The 27585-nt window shown below is 38.9% G+C and overlaps 1 protein-coding gene across 3 annotated transcripts in view; it reads right to left on the bottom strand.

Moving 5' to 3' along the window:
• Positions 1 to 27585, bottom strand: part of SULF2 (sulfatase 2) — a 76764-nt gene that overhangs the window by 8291 nt on the left and 40888 nt on the right. For all 3 annotated transcript variants that reach the window (XM_083873228.1, XM_083873229.1, XM_083873230.1), the window contains exons 5-13: positions 25817 to 25986; positions 21507 to 21657; positions 19405 to 19580; positions 16995 to 17123; positions 16006 to 16062; positions 15189 to 15318; positions 8386 to 8593; positions 2674 to 2917; positions 764 to 860 (exon numbers count right to left, since the gene is read on the bottom strand). In XM_083873228.1, coding sequence (XP_083729354.1) covers positions 764 to 860; positions 2674 to 2917; positions 8386 to 8593; positions 15189 to 15318; positions 16006 to 16062; positions 16995 to 17123; positions 19405 to 19580; positions 21507 to 21657; positions 25817 to 25986 — 1362 coding nt within the window. The remainder of the gene's footprint in view (positions 1 to 763; positions 861 to 2673; positions 2918 to 8385; positions 8594 to 15188; positions 15319 to 16005; positions 16063 to 16994; positions 17124 to 19404; positions 19581 to 21506; positions 21658 to 25816; positions 25987 to 27585) is intronic.

The raw sequence follows: 27585 nt of genomic DNA on the forward strand, positions 1-27585 counted from the left end.
GAGTAGTAAGGTTTTAAGTATCTGCCTTGTGTATCAATCTCTACAATAAAAGGGGGGCAAGAAGTTCTTACATAGAACTTCACTGTGAATTTATGTAATTTGGTAGGAGATTACAGAATGTCCATCCTTTATGCTTCTCTTTGGTGTTTCTTCCATCCTTACCTGGTCCTTAGACCCTCTTTCATACACAATACATGAAGACTTTGAGCTTTTATTATTGAATATTAGTGACAAAAATTTCAGATAAACTTTTACTGGTAAATTTCATAGGACAAATTACCTCCAGGTTCTCCATATACACAATCCTGTGAAAAAATTCAATTCCAAAGTGCGAGGTTAAGAAAAACAGTAGCAAGTGAAAGAAGCATTGAAACTAATGAAGCTCACTTTTCCTTGGGCTTATATATTTGACACAGAAGGACTGTGTTTTGACAGGTTCCCCACTGGGGAACAGGGCTACAAAGATGTTAAAAAGACCCAGATTATTCTTTCCCAGGATAGGAACAACTTTTAGTCTTATTTGTCTCGTAAGGCATATGACATTTCTCAGCTGTGTCTTCAGCTGCAGTTCTCTCCTCCACTCTGCATCTTGTCTTCACAAACTTGTAATAATTTAATTAGTTCTGAAATGTCTATTCCAAAATCAGCCAGCAAATTCAAAAGGTTTCAGGGAGGAACAAAGACACCCAGAGGCAGACAGACACACAGACAGTCAGCATGATCCTATCAGCCCACAAAATACTACACTAAAACCATCACTGACCTCATGGTCAATATGAAGTTTATGGTCCTTCCAAGCTTGCAGTGACCTGTACAGATCTGTGTCACACTGAACAGTATCATTCTCCAGGATAGAGCACCTTGGCATGGAAAAGCAAACAGTGTTTGTTACAGTGTTTGTTACACATACACACACACACAGAGAATGCAAACAGCTAATAACACAGCTCCAGGACAAACGAGACCATGGATTGGAAATGACATGCAGAATTCAAAAAACAATGTTCATTCAAGAAAATACAAGTGTGCTCTGAGCAAGGAAAGAAGTCTGGGTTTGAGTTCCCATGGAAATTTTAAAGTAGAAAAATTAAATGAGAATATTTCTATCAAGCAGAACCTGTTGACTTGTTTCATTTCTCTATGTAAATGGTGCTACACAGAATTCTAGCTTATTCATTAGACTTTCTGCATAACTAATCATTACTAACTAGCAAGCATTGAAAGGATTACTCAAAAGCAATTTCCTGATGCATAATAAAGTGATGCAGAAGTAAGAGCAAGGATAAAGTACTTCCTTATAAGATGTATTACTACACCATAAAGAAAAGAGAAGAAACTCAAAACAGCCAACCAGAGGCAAAGAAGATTTGCTATTTTCTACAAAAGTGATAAAATCTTTCAAGAGTATCTCCTTCACTCTGAAAGCAAAACACCCTTTCACAATAGAAAACCTTTAGGTTTTACTAACTTCTAGTGAGATCCAGTTTTTAAAATTATTTAATAAAAAAGAAAGCAAAAATCACCACTTGACAGATTTACCTGGAAAGTTTATTAGAGGTTGAATACCATGCAGTCATCTCTGCATGCTTGTTTAAATTAAAGCTAAATATTTGCAATACTCCTTTATTTTCTTTAAACCACCTCATGTATGTTTGTCCCACAGCCTTCTTTTCTGGTAGGGACAGCTCATGAATAATCTACAACCTTCCTGACAGTTTCTTGTACAAATCTGGGATTCATCTGCTATGGCAGCAAAAGTCAATTCAATTTGTTCCAGAAGAAAAAACAAACGGTGATTCATGGGTCCTGAACATTCATGAGAGCTAGGGTAGGAGGGCACAATTCTCTGATGCCTACATTTCCCCATATTGGTGAGTTTCTAATTCACTTCTGTGAACAGAAGTCAAATGGCTAACACGGATATCAACAGCAACTATCTGGCTCCTGCATGTTTACATGAGCTATTCATTAAACAATTTATTGCATGTAATCAATAATGATTGGTGGATTTTCTGATCATTCACAAGTGGAAATGGTGACTAAATAAATTAAAGTACAGCTGAAGAGACACCATCAGTCCCTAGATTCACCACCGAGGAAATTATTTTTACCTGTTAGAGTGGTCAGACAATTGCCTTCCCTCTTTCTCAGTATGTTCCATTTCCCAGTGCTCCTGGTCCATCCAACTGCATTCATAATATAGATTTTCCTCTTCTAGCACTGGTTACAGAAAACTGTACAAAGCAACCAGTGACACAAAACCAGTTCCTGCTCTGGTCAGGGCCTTTGGTCTCCAGCCAGGTCAGGTTATCCACTGCACACTGATTTCCAGGGGTAAGGCCTCTCCTGGTTTCCTGCAGGTTTAACACCCCTGTTGCCAACAGTTTGCCTGTCCTCACTGGAAACATATGCACTAGTGAGTGGTTACTGTCTCCACTCAATGCAGAAGACACAAAAGCACTGCTGCAGCTCTTCTGGAGCTTCATGCCCCTCTGCCCTGACAAAACTAAAAACTGAAGACTATTGTACACAAGGGAAAAAAAATTTTAGTGAAGCTAGACTGGGTATCATCCAAAGGGGACACAACATGTTTAGCACACTTCAACCCACCCATTTATGTAAAAGAGTCACTTAAGGAGCAAAAGCTTTTCAAAATCTACCATGTCCACTTACCTGTTGGTCACTTTGATCAAATTAGGGGCTGTGTACTCTGCAATGCTGCCAGTGCCACTATATTCCCCCACGTCTCTATCTTCCTCCTCACGGAAAACAGCCCTCTGCACCTTGTGCTGCTTGGTGATGTTCCTTGGTAAGATGGGCTGGTATCCATCCTCTAAAGCCAGGTTATAGGCAGCTCCATCCAGCTCAACAGATACAGAACGGATAGAGCGATTCCGGACATAACTTGGTTTGAACTCTGCATGGAAAAAGTGAAAGAGGGGCAGAAACAGCCTGTTACAATTTGCTCCTCTTTGTGGTTCTTGGAAGGAAAAACCCCAGGCCATATTGTGCTGTTTGGAATTAGCTGGATGACAGTGTTTGTTGCAGTTGTCCTGTGAGCTGCTGCTCCTTGACTTTGGCATGATGGGTGGATGCATACCTCAGGGCATGAGAGGGCAGGTGCAAGGCAGGCACAAAAGAATGGCAAAGGGGGAAGGAAATGCTCTAGTCCAGCACCAGTGAGAACAAATAGCTCGTTCAAATGGATGCTTGCTCTTTCTCCACAATCACCAGATGGCAGTCACACCTTAAGCACTAACTGTGACAGTCATGACAGCCAGGCTGCCAGTCACCCTCAGAGACCAGTTCTCTGCTTTTCTGTTGTTCACCATACAATCCTTCCCCGCTAAGATTCCTGCAACACTTTCTTGAAGTTGTTCCAGTATTCCCAGTGCTCAGCCTGAGCCTTTTCCCAGTTCTATGTTCATTCTTCAAGGCTAGATCCTTGATTTTTTTGAAAGAGATTGATACCTGAATTTTTACTTTTATGCACATGCAATTCTTTTCTTTACAATCCTTTTCCTGATGTGCAGCCCAGACAGTCAATTTCTCTGTGAAGCACCACCCTCCAGTGGTAGGTACTCCCTCAAACTTTGTTTCTGCATTTGCAGCTCAAAAGCAAAAGGAAGCATTTGTTCTGAATTGCCACTGTGCAGTATGAGATTCTTATTGATCTTTTTCCCTATTACTACTTTCCAAAGTTCTCTGTTCCAGCTCAAATCCCCAGAAGTCCTCTTCTGTTTGCTCTGGAATAGCACAAAGAGAACCTAATTATGAAATCTGTATCTATATTTAAACTCCCCTGCTGTATGATGGGGTCCATCTATGACCGTATTTCCTGCTCACCACCAGTGACTGCTGAGAGTCACTCACTAGGCACAATCATCCCATGCCTTGAGAAGAAAGCACAACCTAGGTACCACAGACTCTCTTGTGCTCCCTGCCCTATGGGAGCCTGAGGCTTTACTCTGTATATGAGGCTTGGAGTTACCACAGACATTACTAGAAACAACTGAGTCCCTTGGATCCTTTGGTCCCTTCTCATTTAAAGAGACTGAAACACACAGCACACCTGATGAGATGGGACTTCCCTCTGCAATCTGATAAAGGGAAAATTCAACCAATGTGCCAAATGAAGACCAATCCTTCTTGCAATCCCAAGCTCCACGGAAAGGCCAGCTTCCTCAATGAGATAGTCTCCGAAGCGAAATAAGCAGGGGGAAAAGAAAATATGAAACTGGAAGTCGAACAACCAAAACTGACAAAAAACTATCTTAACTGTCATGCTCTGGCATTAATGCAGAATGATGTTTTTCAATAAGGCCTTACATTCATTTTAGATAGACTGCACAGTCTCAAAAGCCATTCTGCAGACTGTGGGAAGCAGAATAAACATCTCCTCCCACCTGAAACTGGGCCAAGCATGATATTTTTGTCAGTGCCACACAGAAAGCAGAATACCAGCTGGATTGTCTGGCTTTGCACATTTTCCATGTGTAGTTCAAAGTTTACTGCTGATACTAAGCCAGGTGAGTCCCTGCTGAAGGGATAAAAAAAGCCACAAAAGACCAGCCATATTTCAAGCACCCGTTCAGGAAATGTTTAAATAAATGAGAAGGAAACTCCCATCTTTTCCAAGGTAGGAGGAAGTTCTAAAAAGCCTCATCCTACCAATGAGATTCAAAGTATAAACTCTTTTTTCTTTAATCATTCCTTCATTTTATCTTTTTAGGTTCAGCCAGGTAACAATTAATTTTCCTCCCAAGTCTAATATGCCCATCCAGCATGCTGAACCTCAGTAGACAGCCCCAGGGAACCATCAACTGCATGTCCCGGAACAGCCAGGAGCAGGTTCCTCCCCTCTGCAGCCTTAGCACTAACTAATTGCTGTGGAGTGAGGCATCTCATAAAGGACTGCTTTATCCTAACATGCTACCCACAGTGCTGACTCACTGCTGTGATTAGTATCAAACTCTGAAATGGTTAAAATATTTAACAAGATCAATATTCATTTGTACTACACACTCCCATCTGCTAAGTGTGCTGCAGGCATAAATACTAATGTTTAATTACTTATTAGTCAATTCTCCCCCAGGTTTTACTCTCCAATCTATTTACCTCTGTACACAGCCTACAAACAGTCAATCCAGGGCTGTTAAATATTTGGCCAAAAACATCTATGCTCCCTTCTTCAGCTTACTAAAGTGTGTCTTTTGTAAGCTCTCTGAATCTGATGCCTCTCTTCCTCAACTACTACAGAAACCAGCCGTCTTATGGTATTGCTAAGAAGTTGCAACCTCAAAATTGAATTGCGAAGGGACTCAAAACAAAATGGAGTCCAGAGGAATTTAGGCCAAGAAAGCCAACTGCTTTCAGAGCCCCACTCATCCACAGCTGGTGCTGCACCATTTGACCAGCATTTTGTCAGTTTGTCTTCACTGGAACCTGAAAGGAATGAAGTTTTTTACACTAATGTCTGTGTATTTTGCATTTGGTAGACAAAAGATTTTTTTATTTTTTATTTTTTTTTATAACACGAAGTGAAATTGGGCACTTTAAAGACATTTTTAAAAAATATCTCTACTGTCTAGTAATATGGACAAAGCTTAGAGGTACTTTCTTGTATCCCATTCTCACAACTGCCATTAAAAATCATACTTCAAATGCATTATCTGTAAAGTAACGGACTTTTTTTTTTTTTAGTAACAAAGAATGTTACTAAAAATGTCATTTTGATTCAGCATTGAGACCACCTCAAAAGTAAAATGAATGTCAGGGAAATCTGAATAAAAATGCAGTAGCCTCTTTGTACACACTTCTGTTTCTTCACTATTCAGTGTAGCCTATCATCAATTTCCTACATGCAGCTTAAGAATTTCTTTAATCACTTACGCTCATTCATCACAGGAAGAAGAGATCAAATCCACAGCAACAAAAACGTAATAGGCCACAACACAGCCAAAGGTTTTGAGAGCTCATTGTTTAAACTTTCTACTTACTGCAAAGCTCTGTTTGATCTTTCTTATAAAAATAAGTGCATACTAAAGAAATAGAGGACAAAAATGCAAACAGTCCAGACTCCTAAACCCAGACATACCAAATATTAACGTTTATGGGTTTCTGGCATTAAAGTGCTTTACAGTCAAGTTATGTATTTTTACATTGTCCAAATAGCACTTACATGACACAGCCCTGTTGTGAAACAGACCTTACTCAATTTAGCAAACACTGTTGCCTGCTAAATGCACTGGTGCACCTGAAAATGCATTCTGGACCATGCCTATGCTAGAAGCAATTATTTTATCAAAACGTCTGGTGCTCCAGCCCCTGTACCAGCAATTTAGTCTGGTTTTTTAGACCATCTGTTCTCACTATATGTAGCTGGTTTCAATCTTTCTGAAAGACCAATCCTTAAACCCTATTAGGGTTTACAGCGTGCCTGATGCGCCCTAGATGCAGGGCATCCATTCTGCTTTTTTGCAAATGACTGTAGATGGGAATCCAACAAAATGACCTTTTGCAAATCTATCTCTGTTGTCCACAACAGACAGGAGTGACCAGAGCATTTCCTTCAAAACTCTGCTACTGCTTGGAACTACTGCATTAATGTGGACATGACCCTCAGTCCAGTTAGAAACGTCTGGTTTCTGTTTGGCAGTGGTTCAAACTAATGAATAGCATTTACTGGCATTCAAGCAGGCTGCAATGTAATCTCATGCACTCATCAAATTCTGAGTGGCAGACCCCAAAGGTGCCCTTACAATTATGCAACCCAGCACAGACTACACTTTATCTCAAGTCTCACAGAACAGGTCATAAAAACCCAAATACACATCATGAGTATCCAGGTCATTCTCTCAACTAACCACAGTCCAGTGAGACAGATTTCCACATAAGCTGTTTGGGAAAACCTTGATATGTTACCTTGACTTGTAGTGCTTTAGGCTCACTTGCATTTGGTGTGTGATTCATTAGATAAGTGCATGTAGAAGAATAGCTAACAACAATCTGTCAATAGATCCAAGCTAACCTCTTCCCTGTATAGCACACCCTGAACGTGGGAAGAGGGAAAAACAAAGCATCTGTGGAGGCAAATACTTTACTTTAAACACAAGAAAGGCAAGGTGATTGTCAAGATCCAATTTTACGTTGCTGAAGTTTATGCCTTAAGGCTCAGTGAGGCTAATGAGCTGAAGGGTATAGTGTAAACTCTGTTTCTTCTGAGCAGAACAAAGGGGAAAAGCACCATTCTGATCCCGCTGTGAGAGGGAGCATGTTTCACTTTTTTTACCTCAACTTCCTACATACATAAACTAAAGGTAAGTATACATTTAATCACCTCCTTTGGATGTTGTGAAAATTAATTAATGTTTAGAAAGCAACAATGAGAAGTACTTAAGTAAGTGTTAAGTGTTATCAGATAGCATTATGTTGCCCTCACTTAAACTGTTTTCCTATCCTCATTAAGTACCTTCCATCTACTGTTGCTGACTCCCCATGACTTAACTTCCTCTTGTGACTTAAAAAAAAGTAAAGTACAAATTCTAGTGTTCTTTACAGATGATCAGCTGTGCCACATATTTAAACATCAAGTACAGTTGACAGAACCAGTAATTTTTTTTTCAACTAAGAATTTGCTTAGTAACTACTAATCAGCTTGCAAGATAAATACAATGGGAGAAAATAACCTGTATTTCAAGTTTGTGCCATTATATAGAAAGACTAATCTGCTAAATAATTAAGGCTCTGTATTTGTGGAGTGAGATGAAAGAAACATTACAAGTAACTAATAATTCTATGTTGCCATTTACCTCTAATCTATAATTATACTATATACTTCAAATATAGATATTAGTCTGACTAAGGTTTAACAGAGCCTTTTTTTAATGGTCTTTCTGAAAAAGCACTAATCTGTGCCAAGGAAACCAGAAACAGTCATCCCTTTCGGCTATTATCACTGATTAAAAGTCAGCCTTGTCTCTGCTGATTGAGCAGAAGAAAAGGATGTTAAAAGCAAGCAGCTTCTGTAATGAAGTACACACATCCTTATTAAAAATAAATTATTGAAGTAACAGCTCCAAGCATTGCAGGAGCTACTGAAAACTGAAGTATTTGCTGTAGAACACTTCATTTTTCCATGGCCTATGTAACTGTGTGCAATTTGCCTTTTCAGCATGGGCACCGCATTTCCCAGAACTAAACATTCTTCCTACAAACAGATATTCTCAAATCTGATTGTCCAATATGAGACATGCTGTTTCATAGTTGAGATACACAGGAGATATGCTAACGCAGTTCAATGCCTGTGACAGTCAAGACAATTATGTAAGTTAACAAACATCAGCTTTCTAAGGCAGAGAGAGAAGATGCAGTGGCTTTGCTTACTTTTCTTGGAGAAGAGTTTCTTTCTTTGTCTGAGGGTGCTCAGCTTGTATTCATTCTCTTCACAATTGCAGTCTTCGCTATTTCTATTGTAATACTTGGGCAAAATATTGGAGGGGCCTTTGCCGTTGCTTGCAGCTGCCAAGTTTGCCATTCCCTTGCACTTGTGCAGTTTGAGTTTTCCACTGGCATCTTCCACACACTGCCATTTCTGGAAGAAAAATTTGTTCATTAAAAATCTGTCCCAAGTGTGGTTCTGTCTATGGCCAGCTCCAGCAATTTATCCGATATTCCTTATAGTAAAATGGGGCTCATCTATCACCTGTTATCCAATCAGATTTTTGTAATCTTTCATTTTTAGACAAAACAGCAACTCTTTGGAACACTGTTGCATCGGTTTCTGATTTTGCCTCTTGGAGGCAGAACAACTGAAATTTCTTTAAAAAAATCAATACTACAGGTAAAAACATATGAAGGTGGCAAGTGGCAACTTTCAGAAGCACAACTGTGGCATACATCATGAACATTCAAGCTGTAGCCTAATTCTGAGTCTCACTATAACTCTCAGTGCAGTGGGACCAAAACCTTCCAGGCTTTATGGAAGCTCTCCAGATAGAATCATAAACTGGTTTGGGTTGGAAGGGACTTTAAAGACAATCTCATTCCAACCCCTGCCATGGGCAGGGACACCTTTCACTAGATCAGGTTGTTCAGAGCTCCATCCAACCTGTCCTTGAAAATGTCCAGGGATGAAGTGTTTTCCAGGATTACTCTACAAAAGCGCCTGTTTCTCTTCAATGATCTTTCAAAGTGTCAGATCAGCTGTGGAAGTTCTTTGCTGCACAAGTTTATCTCCATCTTGAGTGGTTCTCATAATAGCTTTGTTCCATTCAACATCCTTGGCCTTGACTTGTAATGATGAGCTGCACTGGATGTCTCTGAAGTGAGAAACCCCTCCCTCTTGCACTCAAACTACAGAAAATACTGTCCCTGATCTCCAATTCACTCTGATACTCAAAACCTGAAGAAAATTGCTCACAGTTCCTTTGTGCTGCTGTCAGAGCTGTACCAAGGGCAAGGGAGTTTAGCTGCCTTCAACTTGGCACAGAAGTTCTACCCACTTCCCAGGTACATCACAAAATTATTTCACCTACTCCTTAGTTTATCAACACTTACTAGCTACAGAGGCCTAGAGACAGATAAAAAACCTCTTACAGTAGCAGTTGCTACTGCTTTAAAAAAAGTTTCTCAGAAACAGCTTCTTGTTGAATCTTGAGAAGAGTTCCTCTTCTTCCCCATTACAAAATCCTGTAAGCATGTGCCTCCAGGACTCACTAGAATATTGAAAATTCTCCAAAAAAAAGAACAGAAGTAAAAACAGCAGCATCTTCCAGGGAAGATGATATTTTACAGCAGCCTGCAGCTCTACAAGGGAGACTCAACCACTTCAGTTTGCACAGCAAGATGTGCAAAGGCTGGGACAACAAAGCCTGTATTTTCCACTGACATTTACTCCAGTGTTTGCAGAAGTGAAGTATGAAAACATGATCACTGTGCTTTTATGATCAGACTTTAACAGGTGTCAAAAATGGAGCAGCCAGTTACAGCTCCTATTTACCTATCACCATGGCAGAACCTCTCATTTAAAATGATCCATTTTGTGGTGTGCCCATTGGTTTCCTCAGACACCTGGACGCCAAGTCTCTCCTGAGCTGGATCTGTGTTCGGCCTCCTGTACAGCCCAAGCCTTGCTCTGATGCAGATAAACCCAGCTGAACTTACAGCACAATGAATCAGGAAATCAAGGAGAGATACTGACAATAGGACCTTTGCATGACCATCTGTAAAGCAGTACATATTTACCTAGATGCAGTAAAGAATTAACATCTGAAGAACAAATTGTTCTCTTACTTTTATAAATGCCTATCACTGATTGATGTACATACAGACTGAGGTTTGAACTAAAAGTTAATTTACTAAAATAATCAATGTTTTCTTTTACAACCAAAAGATGTAAAAATGTTTGTTGCTGATTCCCATTTCACTTGAACATTAATTTTGAAAATATATAAACAAACTTTTCTGCTCAATAGAGCTCTCTGCTCTAGGTACATTTCAATATATGAAAAACGAAGTCTCAACAGAGGGCAAGTTCAATGCCATGATGAGAATTACTGCAAGTACTCTGATGTGTGGCCAAAAAATATTTTTTCTCTATCTCTTTCATCTCTTGTCAAGAGATTGATGCTCATTTTTCCCCTCCAGGTGAACTGGAAAAAATCCTTTTGTTTTTGATGCAGCTGTATGCTACAGTGAAAACACCTCAAAGACTTTGCTGAAGGGCACATTGTATGCATTAACAGGCCCCACTGCTGAATGACTGCAGTGCAGAGCTACATAAATTACATTAGATGCAAACACTGAACACATGGGGGGTGGGGGAAGGGGAGTGGAGAGCAGTAGAAGGCAAGTCTCAAGCCTTTACTTTTTTCCCCAAAAGAGTTATGGGCATGTGTGTGAATAGATCTGGGATTCAACTGCTTATCCTTGGTCTGCTTGTAGGTCCAAGGTTCTGCAGATTGTCTAGGTTGATATCATGGCTCTATCAGCTGCAGTCATTTCCATAGGATGCTTTCTAACTTAGGGGAAAAGGGCAGGAATTGCAAGAAAAATGTGAAAACCTCTGTTTAACTGTTAGAAAGCTTTAAACATTGTTATTTCTGGCCTTTTAAATTGCTTTCTAGTGCACAGCATACCATCTGCTCTGTGGAGAAAGACCTGGGGGGTCCTGGTGGACAATAAGTTGTTCATGAGTCAGCAGCGTGTCTTGGGGGCCAGGAGTGCCAGTGGTGTCCTGGAGTGCGTTGTCAGTTCCCTCAGCTGATCCTGCCCCTCTACTCAGCCCTAGTGAGGCAGATCTGGAGTGCTGCATCCAGTTCTGGGCTCCTCAGAACAGGAGAACCGTAAAGCTGCTGGAGCGGGTCCAGCAGGGGCTGCAGAGATGAAGGCTCTGGAGCACCTCCCTGCTAGGGAAGGGCTGAGGGGGAGCTGGGGCTCTCAGCTCAGAGGGCCTCAGCCACGTCTGTCCGTGGGGGCTCCGAGGGCTCAGGGCTGGAGCTGGCTCTGCTCCTGCCCAGCACAACAAGAGGCAGGGGGCAGAAACTGATGCACGGGAAGCTCCACTTGAATATGAGGAAGAACTTCTTTACAGTGCAGATGACTGAACACTGGAACAAACTGGCCAGAGAGGGTATGGAGAATACCCCTGGAGAGATTCCAGAGTATCTGGACACAGTCCTGTGCCGTGTGCTCTAGAACAGCCCTGCCTGAGCAGGGAGGTTGGAAGAGATCACCCATGTGTTCCTTTCCAACCATTATGCAATTCTGTGATCATGTATATACCTGTGGAAAACCCTGGAAGCAACTAAATTATTTTTTAAGAGATAATTACTTAAATAATTAAACCTCTACATGAATAACTTCAGAGTGCCTCAGAGGTACTTTGGCTCACAGTTTCATGTATCACTCCACATGATAACGGTTGAGCAGCAAAACATAATTATTGTTCTCCTGTGAATACTGCTATATAAAGTGATACTTTTCATGCCATTTAAAGGCAATTGCTATTTGTATCAGATTTACACGTAAATAAAGCTTTGAAAATGTATTTGAAAAGGAAATAACATGAAATCAGGCAACCATTTCTCTTCATGAGTTAGGCGCATTATTGTACAATGCCAAGTCCTACTAAAGAAAATATTTCTATCTTTTAATTTTGGGAGTTTTTTCATGTACAGCATAGATTCCCTATAGCAATCAGCACTGCTGCAGGTACTGCATGTTTATCAAATGTGCACAAAATTGGCAACTTCTGTTGTTATGATACTGTGGGGGTGCTGGAAATACTCTACAGAGCAGCGCTGGTATCATAATTGGCTTCCACAAAAGCACATTAATGCAGGCTACCAGAGAAAAGTGGGTCAGCTTCCACTCACCAGCCAGCTTAGAATGAAAGGCCAAACTAAACTGAAAAGAAAAAAATTGTGTGGAAACCATTAGGTACTAGCATAAACATTTTTTTTCATTTATTTATTTCATGTGGGAAGAGCTCATTTTTTTAAATCCTTGAATATAAATGCTGAGCTGCTCCTTCATCTGATTCTACAATCACCCTTTGTTGGATGCAAATAACTAACACACACCAAACCCTAATAACTTAAAAAGAAAACATGTCAGCACACAGATTCCCATTGCTCTAAGAATTTACATATATTAGTGATGCCAAAAAAAATCCACATGGTGGACTGTGAAACAGGTTTTAGACACCATGAATAGCCTCATCTCCATGATCTTGGTACTCTCTTATCAAAACAAATATAGGTTAAGGAGGGTGAGAGAGATTTGCAAAAATCATTTTGCTGCAACAGACCTGTATTCACAAGCTTGCATGCTCACAAAGCAGAGTTTCAAATTCTCCATCTCATATTCAAAGCTTTATTTACTTCTCCTTTAAGCTCTGTCCTTGTCTCTTGTCCTTCACTCCCCTTCTGAGTCTTTGTTCTCCATTTGTGCTTCTTGTCTCCTGCTCACACTTGAGATTCCCTGGGACTGCTCAGATTTCTCTGTGCATGGAATAGCAGGTCCCCAAAACTTGTTTAAGTCAAAAGAAAGAGTCCCAATGACTTCAGCAAGCTTTCAACTAATTCTGACCCAGACAGGTATTTATCTTTTCATCAGAATATGAAAATTCACCTTTTGTACTGAACACTCCAAGTACTGTTAAATAGAGTGTCCTGCAGGATCAGAAGACATCTGCTAAATAACCATTGCACCTGCATAACATCAACTCCTCAGGGCAGTGGTATGTTACTAGCTTGGGCTCATTCTCCTTACTGTGCAGAGCTGTGAACAACACCAGCAAACAGACAACACCCATTTGTCATTTGAGAAGTTAAGTCTTCCTTCACTCTGAAGCGATTTTTGGGTGCACCCAAATTTAGACAAAATTTATCCTCAAATAAACACATTCTTCTCCCAGTGTTCCTATTGTCTAGACAGACTACCAGGACATATTCTCTAGAGTAGGGGTTAGATGGATTGAGACTCCCTTGAGAGCCCATCACAGCTTTTAATTGACTTGATTGTTTGGCATTTTTTCCTGATGTCCAAGGTAAATTTCTTTTTTTTTTTTCTCAATTTCATCCTATCACTTCCTATTATGCCTGACCAAACTGCTCAAAACAATTCTTCTCTCTGTCTTTGACACTGAGGATGCAGCACAAGCAACTCTTATTAGCACATGTGCGCTGCAGAATTTATTGGTAATTTTGACTATGGGCTTGACATTTTCTACTTCTCTTGAAGTTAAAATAGTGATGGGAAAAAAAAAAAAAAAAAAAAAAAAAGAAAAAAAAAAAAAAAAGAAGAAAAAAAAAAAGCTATATTTCCCCATACTGGGCAATGTTGTAGTAGGAACAATAACTTTTCCTCCAGTTCCTCAAATAACATTGCAAATTCATAAAACAGTAGCTTGCTCCCATTCAGCTAAAATTTCAGCTCAAGACTTCCGACAACAATAAACTACTGCATATAGTATTCCTTTTAGTCTTTTTACAAAAAACGGACATTATAATTGCTCGGTATACTAAATCTCACGTAGAAGCCACAGGAGGAAAAGAACATCTGGAAAACTCTTATAACATATAAATTGCATCCAAATGCCTAAGGAACAGTGGACTCATTTCACAGGTGCACTGAACTACACAACCAGTAGAGCCAGAAGTATGGAGTCTGGCCTTTGACAGCAAAAAAATGAACTACTGCAGCCTAAGTAACACATTACTGACCATAGCTTGGTAAGTCATTCATATCCTGTCTGCAAGAAGAGTCATAGTCCACAGCCCTCTGGGCTGCCAGGATATGAAGTAATGCCAGTGTGATAACACACATTAGCATGTGGACCCATTTGCCTTCACCCCTTCATCCACAGAATGAGCTACAGTCTTTGGAAAGGGGTTCTCTCACCCATACCTGCATGAGAGAGCAATGAAATAGAGTCAATTTTGCCAAGAGTGGTGAATTCTCTGGAGATAGCCATGCTTTGCCTTTGCACTGCTCTGGTAAATTTACAAATTCCTCTCCTGTGCATGTCAAGACCACGTATTGATACTACCCTAATTTTTGGGGGGGTTAATTTCTCCTGTATAATTTATATCTAAAGTGAACATATTGTCACATCTGCCCATAACAGTTATGCAATAAAGGAAACGACACACAATCAATGAGCTTTATGCCCATATACACACAGCCTGCCCCCAGTCATAACTGTATGTGTGTTTTCCCAGTGTGTTTTTGTTAAGAGAAGGGATATATTGAGTTAACAGAATTTTAGTTTCCCATCACTTTATGTAATTCCAAGTAATATCAACAAAATTAATTAAAGAGAGAATTCAAAGCAAAGGAAACTGCATGTATTTGAAAAAGGCCAATCTGTTATGCACATTGTAGATTCTCATCACTAATGAATCCCAAACCATGTCCTCTCTGGGAAATAAAACATTAAAACAGCTCACGCAGTTTTCTTAATGGTAGTCAGGAATCAATACAGAACACCCGAATCAGCGATTTCCTGACTGACAGTCAATCTCATAAATGCTGAAATAAAGCTTTGAGCTAAGGCCAGAGAAGGAGCCATTTGATTTATACACTGGCATTGACAATGAGGTGAAGGACAGTGACACAGTGAAGGTGTTGAGCTTAGCCCAATTACAACTGGTTACTTGCAGTCAGGAGTAACAATGCCCTACCTGGCCAAGCTGTTCACAAGCTGTTTGATACTCAGCTCGCTGACAGAGGTCTTTCACACGCTGGTATTTGGGTAGAAAGTTTTCTTCTTGGGCATCTACCTTCTCATTCTCCCTTTTATGCAGCAGTTTACTGAAAGAGAAAAAAAAATATCCTTATGTTAACATTAACTCCAACATACAGATACAGTTAGCTGAAAAGACTCAGAGAAGTAGTTATTTTCCAAGTCCATAGCATCTCTGGTAGCCAAAACTTAACAGTCCAGTAGAAACTAGCATTTAGCCTGTCCAATAACACACAAGTTATTCATGTCCTGCTCTCAGGGTGCATACAAAAACATAAAATCAAGACACAGCATTACATGCCTAAGTGACAGGCAGGGACAACTGTCAGTATAAAGAGACCACATCACATTCTACAGGGCTGCACTTTGCAAACCCCTCATGCCCCCATTTATGTATTAAGGCAGAGGGGCAGAGGGAATGGCCAGCAGGTGAAGACGGCAGAGAGGAAGGGTTGTTCATAATCCCGTAATACAAGCAGGAGGGTGGGGAACAGCAGCTGAAAGCGAAATGGGATGCCTTCCCCTCTCTCAATCCACGTAAACTTCCCCCACCACAAGAGCAAATCTATGCAGATCGTCGGCAGAGGCCACCCATTCCCTCCAATCACACAATCACTGCCATTAGGCATACTGCAGCCTGTCCCTGCTGGCACAGCTAAATGGCTTTAGACTGCAGCACAGCGCTGCTTTGGCTTCAGCTATTCAATATCCTTCCATTTAAAAACACTGAGCTTTGTGATTAACACTTTCCTTACCCTCTTTCCACTAGGAATGAGTCTCTCCACACCTTCATCTTTTTCTTTAAGTGAAACCTAGGAGGAAACGAGGAGAGAAAGACAATTTCCACAAAACCAGCAACCAAGTTATGCCCCAGTTTTCTCTCCCACCCCTAAGTCCAACAAGAATCTTGCCATTTAACTGCACAAGAGGACATCCAGCTCTATGAAGAAGGGACATACATCTCTCCACTGAAAACCACATATTTTTCTCAAAGGAACAAAAACCACAACAGGTTTACACAATATGATTTCTTCAACATAAGCATGTTTAAGGCACAAGGGATTAACTGAATTTTCCTTGTTCACAAAGGATCACAAATTAAATCAGCATTTCCTGACTCAAATTTGGGCTCTTACCCTGCACCTGCCCAAAAAGTATCCTATTCTAAAGCAGCTGCTCCATTCCCTCTTTCTCTCCACCCAGCTACTTGTAAAGCAAGTACTCCTCCTTCCCTTTTTCTTCTGATTTTCTCTTGCAAGCATTCTCTAGCAAGTCTAATTCTCTTCCTCAGCCATTTTCCAATGACAATACTGATGGAAAGTCTTAAATAAAAACTGCAGTATTTAGAGCTAGCCTGTCTTTATAGTTTGATACACAACCAACACTTTAATTATTTTACTATTTATTCAACATGAAATGCTTTGCTACAAATGATGCTACAAAGACATTTAAATCTATAACTTATATACCTAAAGACCTTCCTGCATAGCCCTCTCACTTCTACATTTACTATATACAGATGGCCATGTATGCCATACATCTTGAATATGAACGTGCCAAAATGAAAATAAATAACCAAAGTGAGTTGTTGTCAAACAGTCTTCAGACTTTCCAGCGACTTATGTACTCACATAGATGGTGATTTTATTCTCTTTTCCTTTAAATTTTCTACATGCTGCTGAATACTTGTTCAGTCTCTTGTACAAACACATGCATGTTTCCATGCAACATTTCCATTTCTTACCTATTTACTGGTCTCTCAGAATCCAGCAGCTTTAGAATGGATTTACCATCCATATCAGATGGAATATCCAATCCAGCAATATCTAGAATTGTGGGTGCAAGATCAATATTTAACACAATGTGAGGATTCCTGAAAAAAAAAACATTGGACAAAAGAGTTCAAAGTCTATACAGTAAGACTAAGGAACTCCAGCTTCCACAGAGTCCAAGGGCCTGAAAAGGCTTATTTTGTGACACCTGCAAATAAAAGAAGACAAAATCTAATTCTTTTCCATGAAGGGAATTAACATGTAATATACAGATAAGTTGCATAGCCTCAAGGGAACTAAGACAAATATTTAAAACTATAATACATAGCGTTTTTGAGAAAGCAAAGTAGTTAATGAGGTAAAGTTAGTTAATTTTTGCGAAAGACCGTTTAAAAACCATGGGAAAAACTCTTTGGATGTCTTACAGAATCAAAATGTCTGCCAAATATGCTGACAACTTTCTTAAAAAGCAGATTTGGCAGGTAGCACATGCTTTACCTGTTTCAAAATCTGGCATAGAAATGAGTACCTCAGATCCTATCACAAAAGCAAGGATTAGAAATCAAAAAAGGCCCTCAACTTCTTAAAAATGGAGGGGGGGAGAATAGAACAAGCATACTGCTACACAGTATTCTATAGCACTCAGCATATAGAATCACTGCATTATGATGTGCAGGTACAAAGGAAGGATGGAACCAGATGGGCTGCAATAAATGTTGGTGCAGAATTCCAGCTCAAAATACAGGACAGAAGAAAGCTGTTAAAGTCACACTATTTAATGAGCTGCTATTTAAAAATTACTGCCTCTTGGAGAGCATAAGCAAACGGGCACTGACAAAAGCAGAGGTGATGAATTAAATTGATGTATCTGATTTGATTTTAATTCCTAGCAGTTATGATGTACCATATTTGGTAACAGAAATGAAAGGTTAATAATGACTTACTATGGTGATTGCTGTTAAAATTTCCCTGGTATCAAAAGGGAGTCGTGGCAATTATTTTGCAGGAAAAACATAAAGGTTCACACAAAACATAGATGACTGAAGTCCTACCATTTAAAGAAAATCAGGCTGAGAGGGAAGATCTATTTATTATCTGATGTATTCCCTCTCCAAGGTGTTTTATCCTGTTCTTGCTATTTACTCAACTGTGACAGGCTCTCTTCTGTTAAGATTCTGTCAGGCTATTTCGATTCTAGCAGAAACATGTTTTCATCTTCAGAAGTCTTTGAAAAAGAAAAATCAGTGGGAAGGTTTCAGAGCTTTTATGGATATCAGGGTGTAAAGATCCTTGAACTACAGTAGACACAATGTGGCTGGTCTCTAGTTTGTTGCAGAAGCACCAGCTCAGTCACTTGGGCCACGTTAGCATTGACTCTCCAGGAAGACAAAAAACTACAGTCAAAGGAAAAGAGGGCAGGTTTTTAGAAGGCTATTCCAGCTCATTTGAAATTCTGGGCTGCTGCAGACAACACTCTGTCAGTGCTGAGGTAATATGTTTCACCCCAAGTGAGTAATCCCTCCCTGCTCTTTAGAGAATATTGGTTTTTTCACATGCAGAACTGCTGAAAATAAATCAGAAACACAGTGCAAAATCTATAGAATTTAACATTTTTCAGCCTTCAGATAATGTGAATCAGTGGATTTAGACAGTATATGGAATGAGATGCTTTTAATAACTATTTGCTTTCACATTACACACTAGATCCAGTCCTCTGGGGTAAAGAAAAAATCATGTGTGGAAGACTGCGTGTGTTCATTATGCTAAAACATGCACACTGATATAAATATTGGGCAGCAATTTATGGCACTCTGTCCAAAATCATTACCTAAGTGCAAATATTTGCTATCTGAAATAATTGCTTAGAAAGTGTATTTACTTAATTTTTTAGCTGATCAAAGCTACCATTTTAATTAACAGTTATACTCTGCATGCTTATGTGCATCCAGCAAACAGCTCTAACCATGTCGTCTCAAAGAATGAGCCCAAAAGAACATTTTGTGGATGATACTGTATAAACTGGTCTTTATAAAAATGATTATCTACATTACACAGTACATTTTTTTAAATTTAAAGTGACAGGTGTATAATTTGCACTCCTCAAAAGAATGTGTTTCCTAGATTGGACAAAATTCAAAGTGATTTTTCAACTATATCCACAAAAGTGCAGTGGCTTGTACTCCATGCCCATGCAAGGAAAAAGGCAATAGCCTTGAGTTTGTTATACCATCCTGTGCTATCAGTTCTGCTTTCTGAGGAGACATTTTTCGGCCAAAGATAAGCAGCATGGGCAGAACTTTGTGCCTCCATTTGGCTGCCAGGTCAATACAACTAGAGATGTGAACATGAAGTTTTCAGGACACACAAAAGCAAAGAACTTACAAGGACCCAGCTTCCACATTGGGTCCTCGGACATAGAAAGGAACTCTGATATCAAACTCATATGGCATGGACTTTCCTTTCACCAGCCCAAACTGCCCAATATGATAGCCATGGTCTGCGGTGTATATTAGATACGTGTTTTCCAGTTCTCCCATTTCAGCCAACATATTGTAAATCTGAAAAAAAAAAAAAAAAACAAAACAAAAGAAAATATGAAATTTATTCCACTGAGTAGCTCTACATGTGGAATACTGGATATCACTTTCTGCCTATGTGTAACATACAAATAACAACGGCTAAGGATGGCATTGAGTTATCACAATGAACCACTCCGAATAATACATAATCACATAATCTTAATTTTACTAACTGAATACTGTGGCTATTACAATACAAATTTCTGTTTTAAGGTAAAACACGTTAGCATGCCATTTCAAAAATGTTTGGGTTCAGTATTTTGCATGAGAGCTGTCATGACAGTACTAAATACATACAGTAACAGAGATAAAAGTTTCAAGGTGTCATTTTGAAATTTTCTCTCCACTTTTATCTTTTTCTTGCAGCAAGCAGTTTTTATAAAATGACAGCCCTTTGAATTTCACACATATTCAGGCAGCACTCAACAACCTTGCCTTCAGACAAACGACTCCCCATTACGCAGAATATTTGCAAAATATCTTCCAGATAAAAATTGCTCAGTCATACTCTCTCACTGTGGAGAATTGTGAGGAGATTTAAATGTGAATGCTTCTACAGATTTACATAAGAAACTACGTGAAATGTACCAGCTTGAGCATCAAAGATCAATTTTTATGTGACATTCTGCTTGAGAAAGGTGAGAAGGTGGTGGGATACCACCAAAGTGGTGACTCACACAAGTGCAAAACATCAGCACAGGAGAAAAACTGTTGTTGTGTTGGTTTGGGAATTTATTCAGGTTGTTTTGTTTGCTCGTTTGGCTTTTTTTAGTTTTTGTTTTGGCGTTTTTGGCTTCATTTTTGGGGGGGGGATTGTTCTTTTTTTGTTTTGCTTTTTTTGAGTGTGAGAGGTTTTTTGTTATTTCTTTTTAATTTTGAAAGATTATTAACACATATAATTCAATAGAAAAAGATCGGGCTAACTTAGTATTTAGAACTAAAAACCAACCTAACTGATTTTGCCTGCAGTGAATCACCCAGAGTGAAACCCTTCTAGTAAACAAAAAATCCAAATTGTGTAGTAAAATCACTGATTTCCCCTAATGCTGGTATCTGATCCATCTAAACACTTTATTAACATGAAGCAGAGATTATATTTGCCTGAACCAGTAATTATAACACATTAGTAACAAGCTTATGCAATGCCATCTAAGTAATCTCATTTTTTGCCTTAGAGGACTCCTCTAATTTTATGTTCTACCTGTTTTGAATAAGAATGCCAAGAAATAAGCAGAAAAACTGCAACACCTTTAAATCTGCAAAACCATTCTTTTTCAGTGTAGCTTTTAGTGAATCCAGACATTCTGTTGAAGACACATAGTTTGCATTAAGAAATCTCATTTTTACATGATGTAGACAATTTTAAAAGTACCTATCTACTTATTTATTTACTTCCAGTATTTAACCCCCTGGGATGTGTTTATGCCGGGGTCATTCCAGTTAGGACTCCTGTATCATCCCTTTTTGCTGCTGTTGTTTTCTTCTCTCAGAAGCTCAGCATTACAGGATCAAAATAGACACACATTTAGGTAGTTATTTCCAACGGGTTGAAGGATGACTTTTTCTTTATAAGAGGATACATTTTTAGGATTTATGATATGCAGTTTTTCAGGCAATCCCTTTCTCTTTCCCTGTATCAGTAGTGGTTCTGTGGCAAAAAGTCAGCTTGTTCATACCACCCAACTCAGTGTACACCTGTCTTCAGCAGAGGAGGAACCTTACACATTGAATAAAGAGACAAAATGATCAGAGGTGAGAGGATTACACACTATTAAAAAACTGATCCAGTCCTCCTCCTCCTTTCTCCCTTATCTTCATATGAAGGACAAGGTGGAGCTTAACTCAAGAAACAAGCACCTGTTTAGCCAAAAACCAAACCAAAACAGAAGTGCCTATTAATCTTACCATCTCCATAGAGTCATCCACAGACATGAGTGTTTGAAGGCGCTTTCTCTGTAGCATGTTAGTGAACTCCATGTGTATGGGTTTCATGGGACCAGTATACCTCATTATCCAGTGCTTGTCTGGGTTTGGAGCATAATTATAACTGGGAGTACTAAGAAACAGAGAGAAAACCACAACGTTTTAGCCAAGTAGAAAAAAGTCATAGTAATGAATATTAATTTCTATTTGATCAACACTATAGGAAGTACTATCTGAGGTGCACGAGAAAATATTAAGATCCCTTTTGAAATGTCTTTTATTTTCATGTTATGAAACATGGGAAAATGAAAGCCACTCGGGCAGGAATAAAATCTATGAAAAGATTAAACAGGCCTTATGTTTCCAGTGATTTCAGACTAACAAGGGTACATTTAAGGCCAAGGGACAGCCTCAGAACTCTAAACTCCATGAGTATGATCAGGATGAAGCATGTAGTACAGAGCTCTACTCCTGCAATTGCTTTGTTTTCATTCTACCCACATTAGCACAAAATGCTGTGTCTCGTGCAAGCTGTTTAAAAATAACTATATAACTTGCTGTAAAGGTTCTACCATATTCTTTAACAGCTTTTTGGAGTTCAGCAAGACTGGTTACTTGAATATTTTCACACCTATGCACTAGAGGAGCACAGGCACTCTGCCTACTAGTATCCAACTGCATGAGCAGCAGAAGTGATCACACAGCTGGATTTTAAAGACCTGTGAAGAAAACTGGGATGAGGAAATAGGGCTGTATTTCGAAGACTCATTCCAGCAACCAACTCCTTGGCAGGAAGTCCCTGCAAAATCCCAAGAACCTGTCTCAATGCCCCCCTGGAATCTCACTGTTCCTCCAAGTTCTCATAGTCCTAGGACATCATTAAAGTGATGAGGAAAAATATTGTCCATAGTTTCACATGGTTGGAAGTCCCAGCAATCACTTTTCTATGCATAATTATATTACTTTAGTTTAGCTGAACCTAAATAAAAGATTTATTTTACCACCAGGAATGTCAACTCTCTGCATCACTAACTCACTAAAAGCTATTATTAAAGCTTACATTTGCAAGAAATACTATTCTTACATATTATATTCCTTATTACTTCAGGTTGAAGACCATGTTTTACAATTTCTTCACATCGTGGCTCAATTGCCTCATGTGCAGAGTCTAAACCATTAAAAATTACTTTTCCTAGGTAATTTGGTTGGGGTTCCTTTTTTCATTCAAAGCAGTATACTCAATCTATGCAATGCACAAGCCAAGAGAGTGACACAATAAGACAGGAAAAAATATCAAATATTTCTTTATTTACCTTTTAGCAACACAGAATTTCCTGATAAATTCCTATTTGGGAAATTCCTATTTTTGGTTTTCTATAGGCAACAGAGCAGCAAGGTAAGTTACTAAGCTAAAAAATAATGTAAGTTGAAACTTCTTATCAAAATACTGCATATCTAATGTATCTTTGAACATGACAGTCTTATGAGATTTAATATAAATATTAAATGAATAATCTGACAGCAAAATGTTTTATGCTGAAAACCTCTATCAGATGCTATCTGGGAAAATGTGCATAGGTGGCAAGGGGAGGCTTCTTCATACAGAGAGGAAAGGGCTGGTGCCTATTCTCTCTGTATTGTTAATTGTCTCTTGATTTTCAGAACATTATTGTGGTTGAAATAATGACATTGCTTCTTTGAAAATGCTGACATTTATGGAAACTGTTGCTATGTGATGTCCAGGATGAATCAAAAATGCTTTGCAAATTCCTTTTCCGCTTACTTCGTGATTTCCTGGCTGATTTGAAACCTCCCACTATTTAATCCAACCAAAGCCCACAATTTTCTCTGATTACTACAAATGTAACCCTTTAAATCCTTAACAGATTTGTCTCTCTTATGGGAAAAATACAAAAATTAACATTCCTAGAAGCTAGCTGAGACAACTACTTAGAATGAACCTGAAGGGGAAGCCCCAGACAGATTGCATTTGACTATTTGCTCTGTGAATAATTTTCAAAAAAGACAAGACTGCAGATGCACATGGAAAGGAGCTCTACAGAATGAGATGGAGAGAGTCTGCAGTATAGGGCAGAATGATCACACCAGCCAGAACACGGTACAGAATCGAGAGAACAGCAGCATTAATTAGCTGAAGTCCATACCAGAGCTCAGAAGCAAAGCAGCACCCTGACTAAAATCCATGCCACTGGCTTTTAGCTATTACTAGCAACGCCACATGATGCAGTATGTACCTCAGTCAATGCCAAGCACTACCATCCCACTTTCCCTTGGCTTTTCTTTTCCACAGAATCCACTTAGAGACTTCACCAGTGCTGCCACAGGAAAAGGTGGAGGGTCGTACCCCATGGTGTACTGCCTTCTGCTTTGGGGGAACAGGCAAAGACTTTGTTCAGGGTACTGCTTACTGCTTTAGGGCAATTTATAACTGTTCCACCTGCATTCTGAGCCTTCCTTACAATATCCACATGACAATGAAACAGCAAGGACTGCCTGCAACCCTTTATCATCGACAGATTTATCTGTCACTGAGATTCCTTGGAATTTGGGAACAAGGGGAAAAATGTAAAGTAGAGAACTAATTTGCACCATTCCCTCACTATGTACGCATTCTGCATTTTCACATTTACTCCTAAACCCAGGCCAATGAAAACTGCGGCAGATTACTATTATTATTATCATTATTATTGTTACTGTCATTATGCAGTGCTGGAAAAATTGTTTAGAAGACAACTGTCAATTTCTTCACGTGAGACATACATGAAGTCCTATTTTATGTTCATATCCAAAAGAAAAACATGGTTCCTTAATCTACCAGGATAACTTCTTTTTTTACAAACAAAATTTATTTTCACAAAATGATACTTCCTGTGTAACTATCATTGTAAGAAAAGTCATTTAAACAAAAAAGTATAATTACTTTATAATTAGAAAGATAAACCTAATTAGTGTGAACAATGAAATTTAAAGTACTAGCAAAAGAAAAATAGATGTATATCGCCTGTATTTTCCATTGCTTCAATCCTTCTACTCTTTTTCATTCATAGGAAGTAAATTGCTACAGAATGCTGCATGATTATTGTCTCCGAGATCCAAATGCCTTCCAAAGGAACCTAATAAAACTAAGGTAAACACCACATATAAGCCATGAGAAGTTGTTCATTGGGCATTTCTCTAATTTTCATTTCAAAGACAATTAAAGAGCGTAAATTGGCCAACAAACAAGAAACACTTCACTGCTGTAGATCTGTGCCACAGGTTCTCTTGGACACAGCAGAAAATAACGAAATATATAATTCTAAGTTACATAGTAACCAGACAATAGAATAAAATAAGCTTTTTCTCTCAGACTCTATTTTAAATAAAACAAAAAAGATAGCAAATGGCTTTCACTGGACCTTGGACTAGGCCTGAGAAGCTTCGGCCACCAACTGACAATTTCCACCAGTTCCCAGCTCTTCCACACACCCAAAGTAAAACAGAATTCCCCTTAAAAAGGGAGGGGGAAACACATAGGAAGAAAGTTACAGATGTTGAACATCAAGGAAAGCATGAAGCCAGTAATTAGAACTGTAGGAATGTTTTCAATTGCATCAAGAGGTGATTTGGGAGAAGCCTTCATTTTACCTCCATGTGAGGAGCTGCCTCTAATCCAGCATTAAGAGCTGTGCATTCAAAATGTCTCTGTGCTATGAACAAGAAACATCCCAACATGGAACTTACGAACATGTTCCTTCAGGAACCAGGTGATACTGCTTTTGGGATCTGTTCAAGACATTACACCATGTACAGACACACCAGCTCATCCAGAAATAGCCTATGTAATTTGGTGCTGCAGGCCTGTACTTCCGTTCTTTCCGTACATGAGACAGGAGTAATACGTATGGTGTACTATAGTTTGTAAGTAAGGACAGGGAGATAGAGTTTCTTCCCCTGAAGAGATTATAATCCAAGAACCAGATTTTGATCACCCTGCTCAGAATAAAAAGTGCTTTACTTCCCAAATAGTCTGTAACAATGTCCAATGAATTCAATGTGAATCTTTTCATTTATCTCAATGAGCTACAATTCTGGATTGCAGCCATTCTCAAGACACTTGTATCAGTCTGAAGAGATTAAAAAAAAAAAAAAATATCTGGAAACTCTTCTTATATATTCGTGACAAAGTTATGCGAAGAGTACAATAAAGAAAACATTGTTCCCCCTGAGGTACCCAGAACTTCCATATTCCAGAACCTGAAAATCAATCAAAGGTTTTGTTTTTTCCTTACATGTGTTCTGAGGCATTAGGAAAGAGTTGTGAGTACTGAGGGGCTGAATCTTCAGGACCATGAGGAGCAGCATGGCTTATAACCATCAGTACGGGCCTGTGAGGATACATCTTCTTTGATATTCTAAAGAAGGTAATACTGTCATTGGTAATCAGATCAGTCAGATAATCCTGCAAGTAGAAGCAAAAGTATAATGAGACACTTGAAAAGGAATTTCAGACTGGGGGGGCAATAGGAAGGAGAGATCTAAGGTATCATAAGAAATAGGAAAAAAGAAACTACTTCACTTAGAATGGTACAAGGAGGAATTAAGTTACAGACGTTAAAAACTCAAAAACTAGAACCAAATAATTCTTTCTTCAATGTCTAGAAATAAAAAGACCAACAGCTTCTAGTTTTTTTCTCAGAACTGAATGGCACTAATGGAGATCAGTACCCTTTCTTCCTAAAGTGGGTAACTACATTATGAAAAACACAATACTAAATGCAACAATCAGGTATGAATTTAAAAAAAATTATCTGTGTCAGGATCTTCAAGGTGTATAGTCCAACCTTATATCATAAAACTACTTTGAAAATCTGAATGGCTTGATGTTCTTTTTTTTTTTTTAACCTCCTTCTGAACCAGAAATCACTGACATGAGAAGATGGTGGGCTAACTGAACCAAAGACTTCATTCAATATTACAGTGACAATGTGATAGAGATATAGCTCTATCACATATATTGTTGAGAATTTAAAAATCTTCTTGTAGAAGAGTTGGACTATCTGTACATTTTCTACGAAATATTATCATTCTTATGATATCTGCAAGAGCTATAGGTATTGAAGACAGGATTTTTAATGACAAGCCATGCTCTCCCATAAGTGCTTCCTAGGAAACACTACAAATATAAATATCCCTCAAACATGAATAGGATATGACACTACACCTTAAGAAAACCCCAAATAATTGTCACATCGCAGCAGAATGTAAAATCAGACATAACATCTGCCTCTGGTCAAGCCAACAAGTACAAGGTGTGATACAGACTGGATTGCATTTCCTTTTGCAGACAGCTTTCTATCCCTAGTTAAGACACTTGCTCCTCTTCACTTCTGTTAACATCCTCGGTCAGAGAAGTCAGCTTGTCATTCAAAGGAAGCCTTTTCCATGGACTATATTTACTTCCCCCAAGTTATTTGTCTATCCCAAAACAAGGCTGGCAAAGTCTCCATTTATCATTTTACACACTGGTCCCAACACAAGGCACGACTGTCACGAACCTGCCATGATTACGACTGTTACTGGGACGGCATTTCCACTCTAAATAGGCATTAAATGAAGGACTTCCACTCATAAAAGTATGCAAGGGAAGGGAAAATGTGCCAATGCAAAACTGATTTCTGAACATGCTTTCAATCCCTGAGACAATATTCATAGTTGAGAGAGAATACTTAAGTGCTCTCAAAAACATGCTGCCGTTAACCTAAATCCTGCTGCTTTTCTAAGCTGGTCAATCACTTTAAGCACACAACTCATCTTTGATTTAGTCTTTAAAAAAGTACAGTTTTCCAATTGCATTTTAAAGATACAGGTTTCCACATGGTGAAAGTGAAAATCACTGCGAACCCATGATCTACCAGGCCAAAATATCAAATAAAAACATTTAACCTAACTGATTTCTTAAGGGATTTTTTAAAGATCCATATTGTAGAGGTCGGAGTTGTACAAATTCAAAATTAATCTAAAAAATGTTGACAGAAACTGGAAAAGAAAAATTAAAGTA

The sequence above is a fragment of the Zosterops lateralis genome (assembly GCF_965231275.1).
Source record: "Zosterops lateralis genome assembly, chromosome: 16".
Lineage (NCBI taxonomy): Eukaryota > Metazoa > Chordata > Aves > Passeriformes > Zosteropidae > Zosterops > Zosterops lateralis.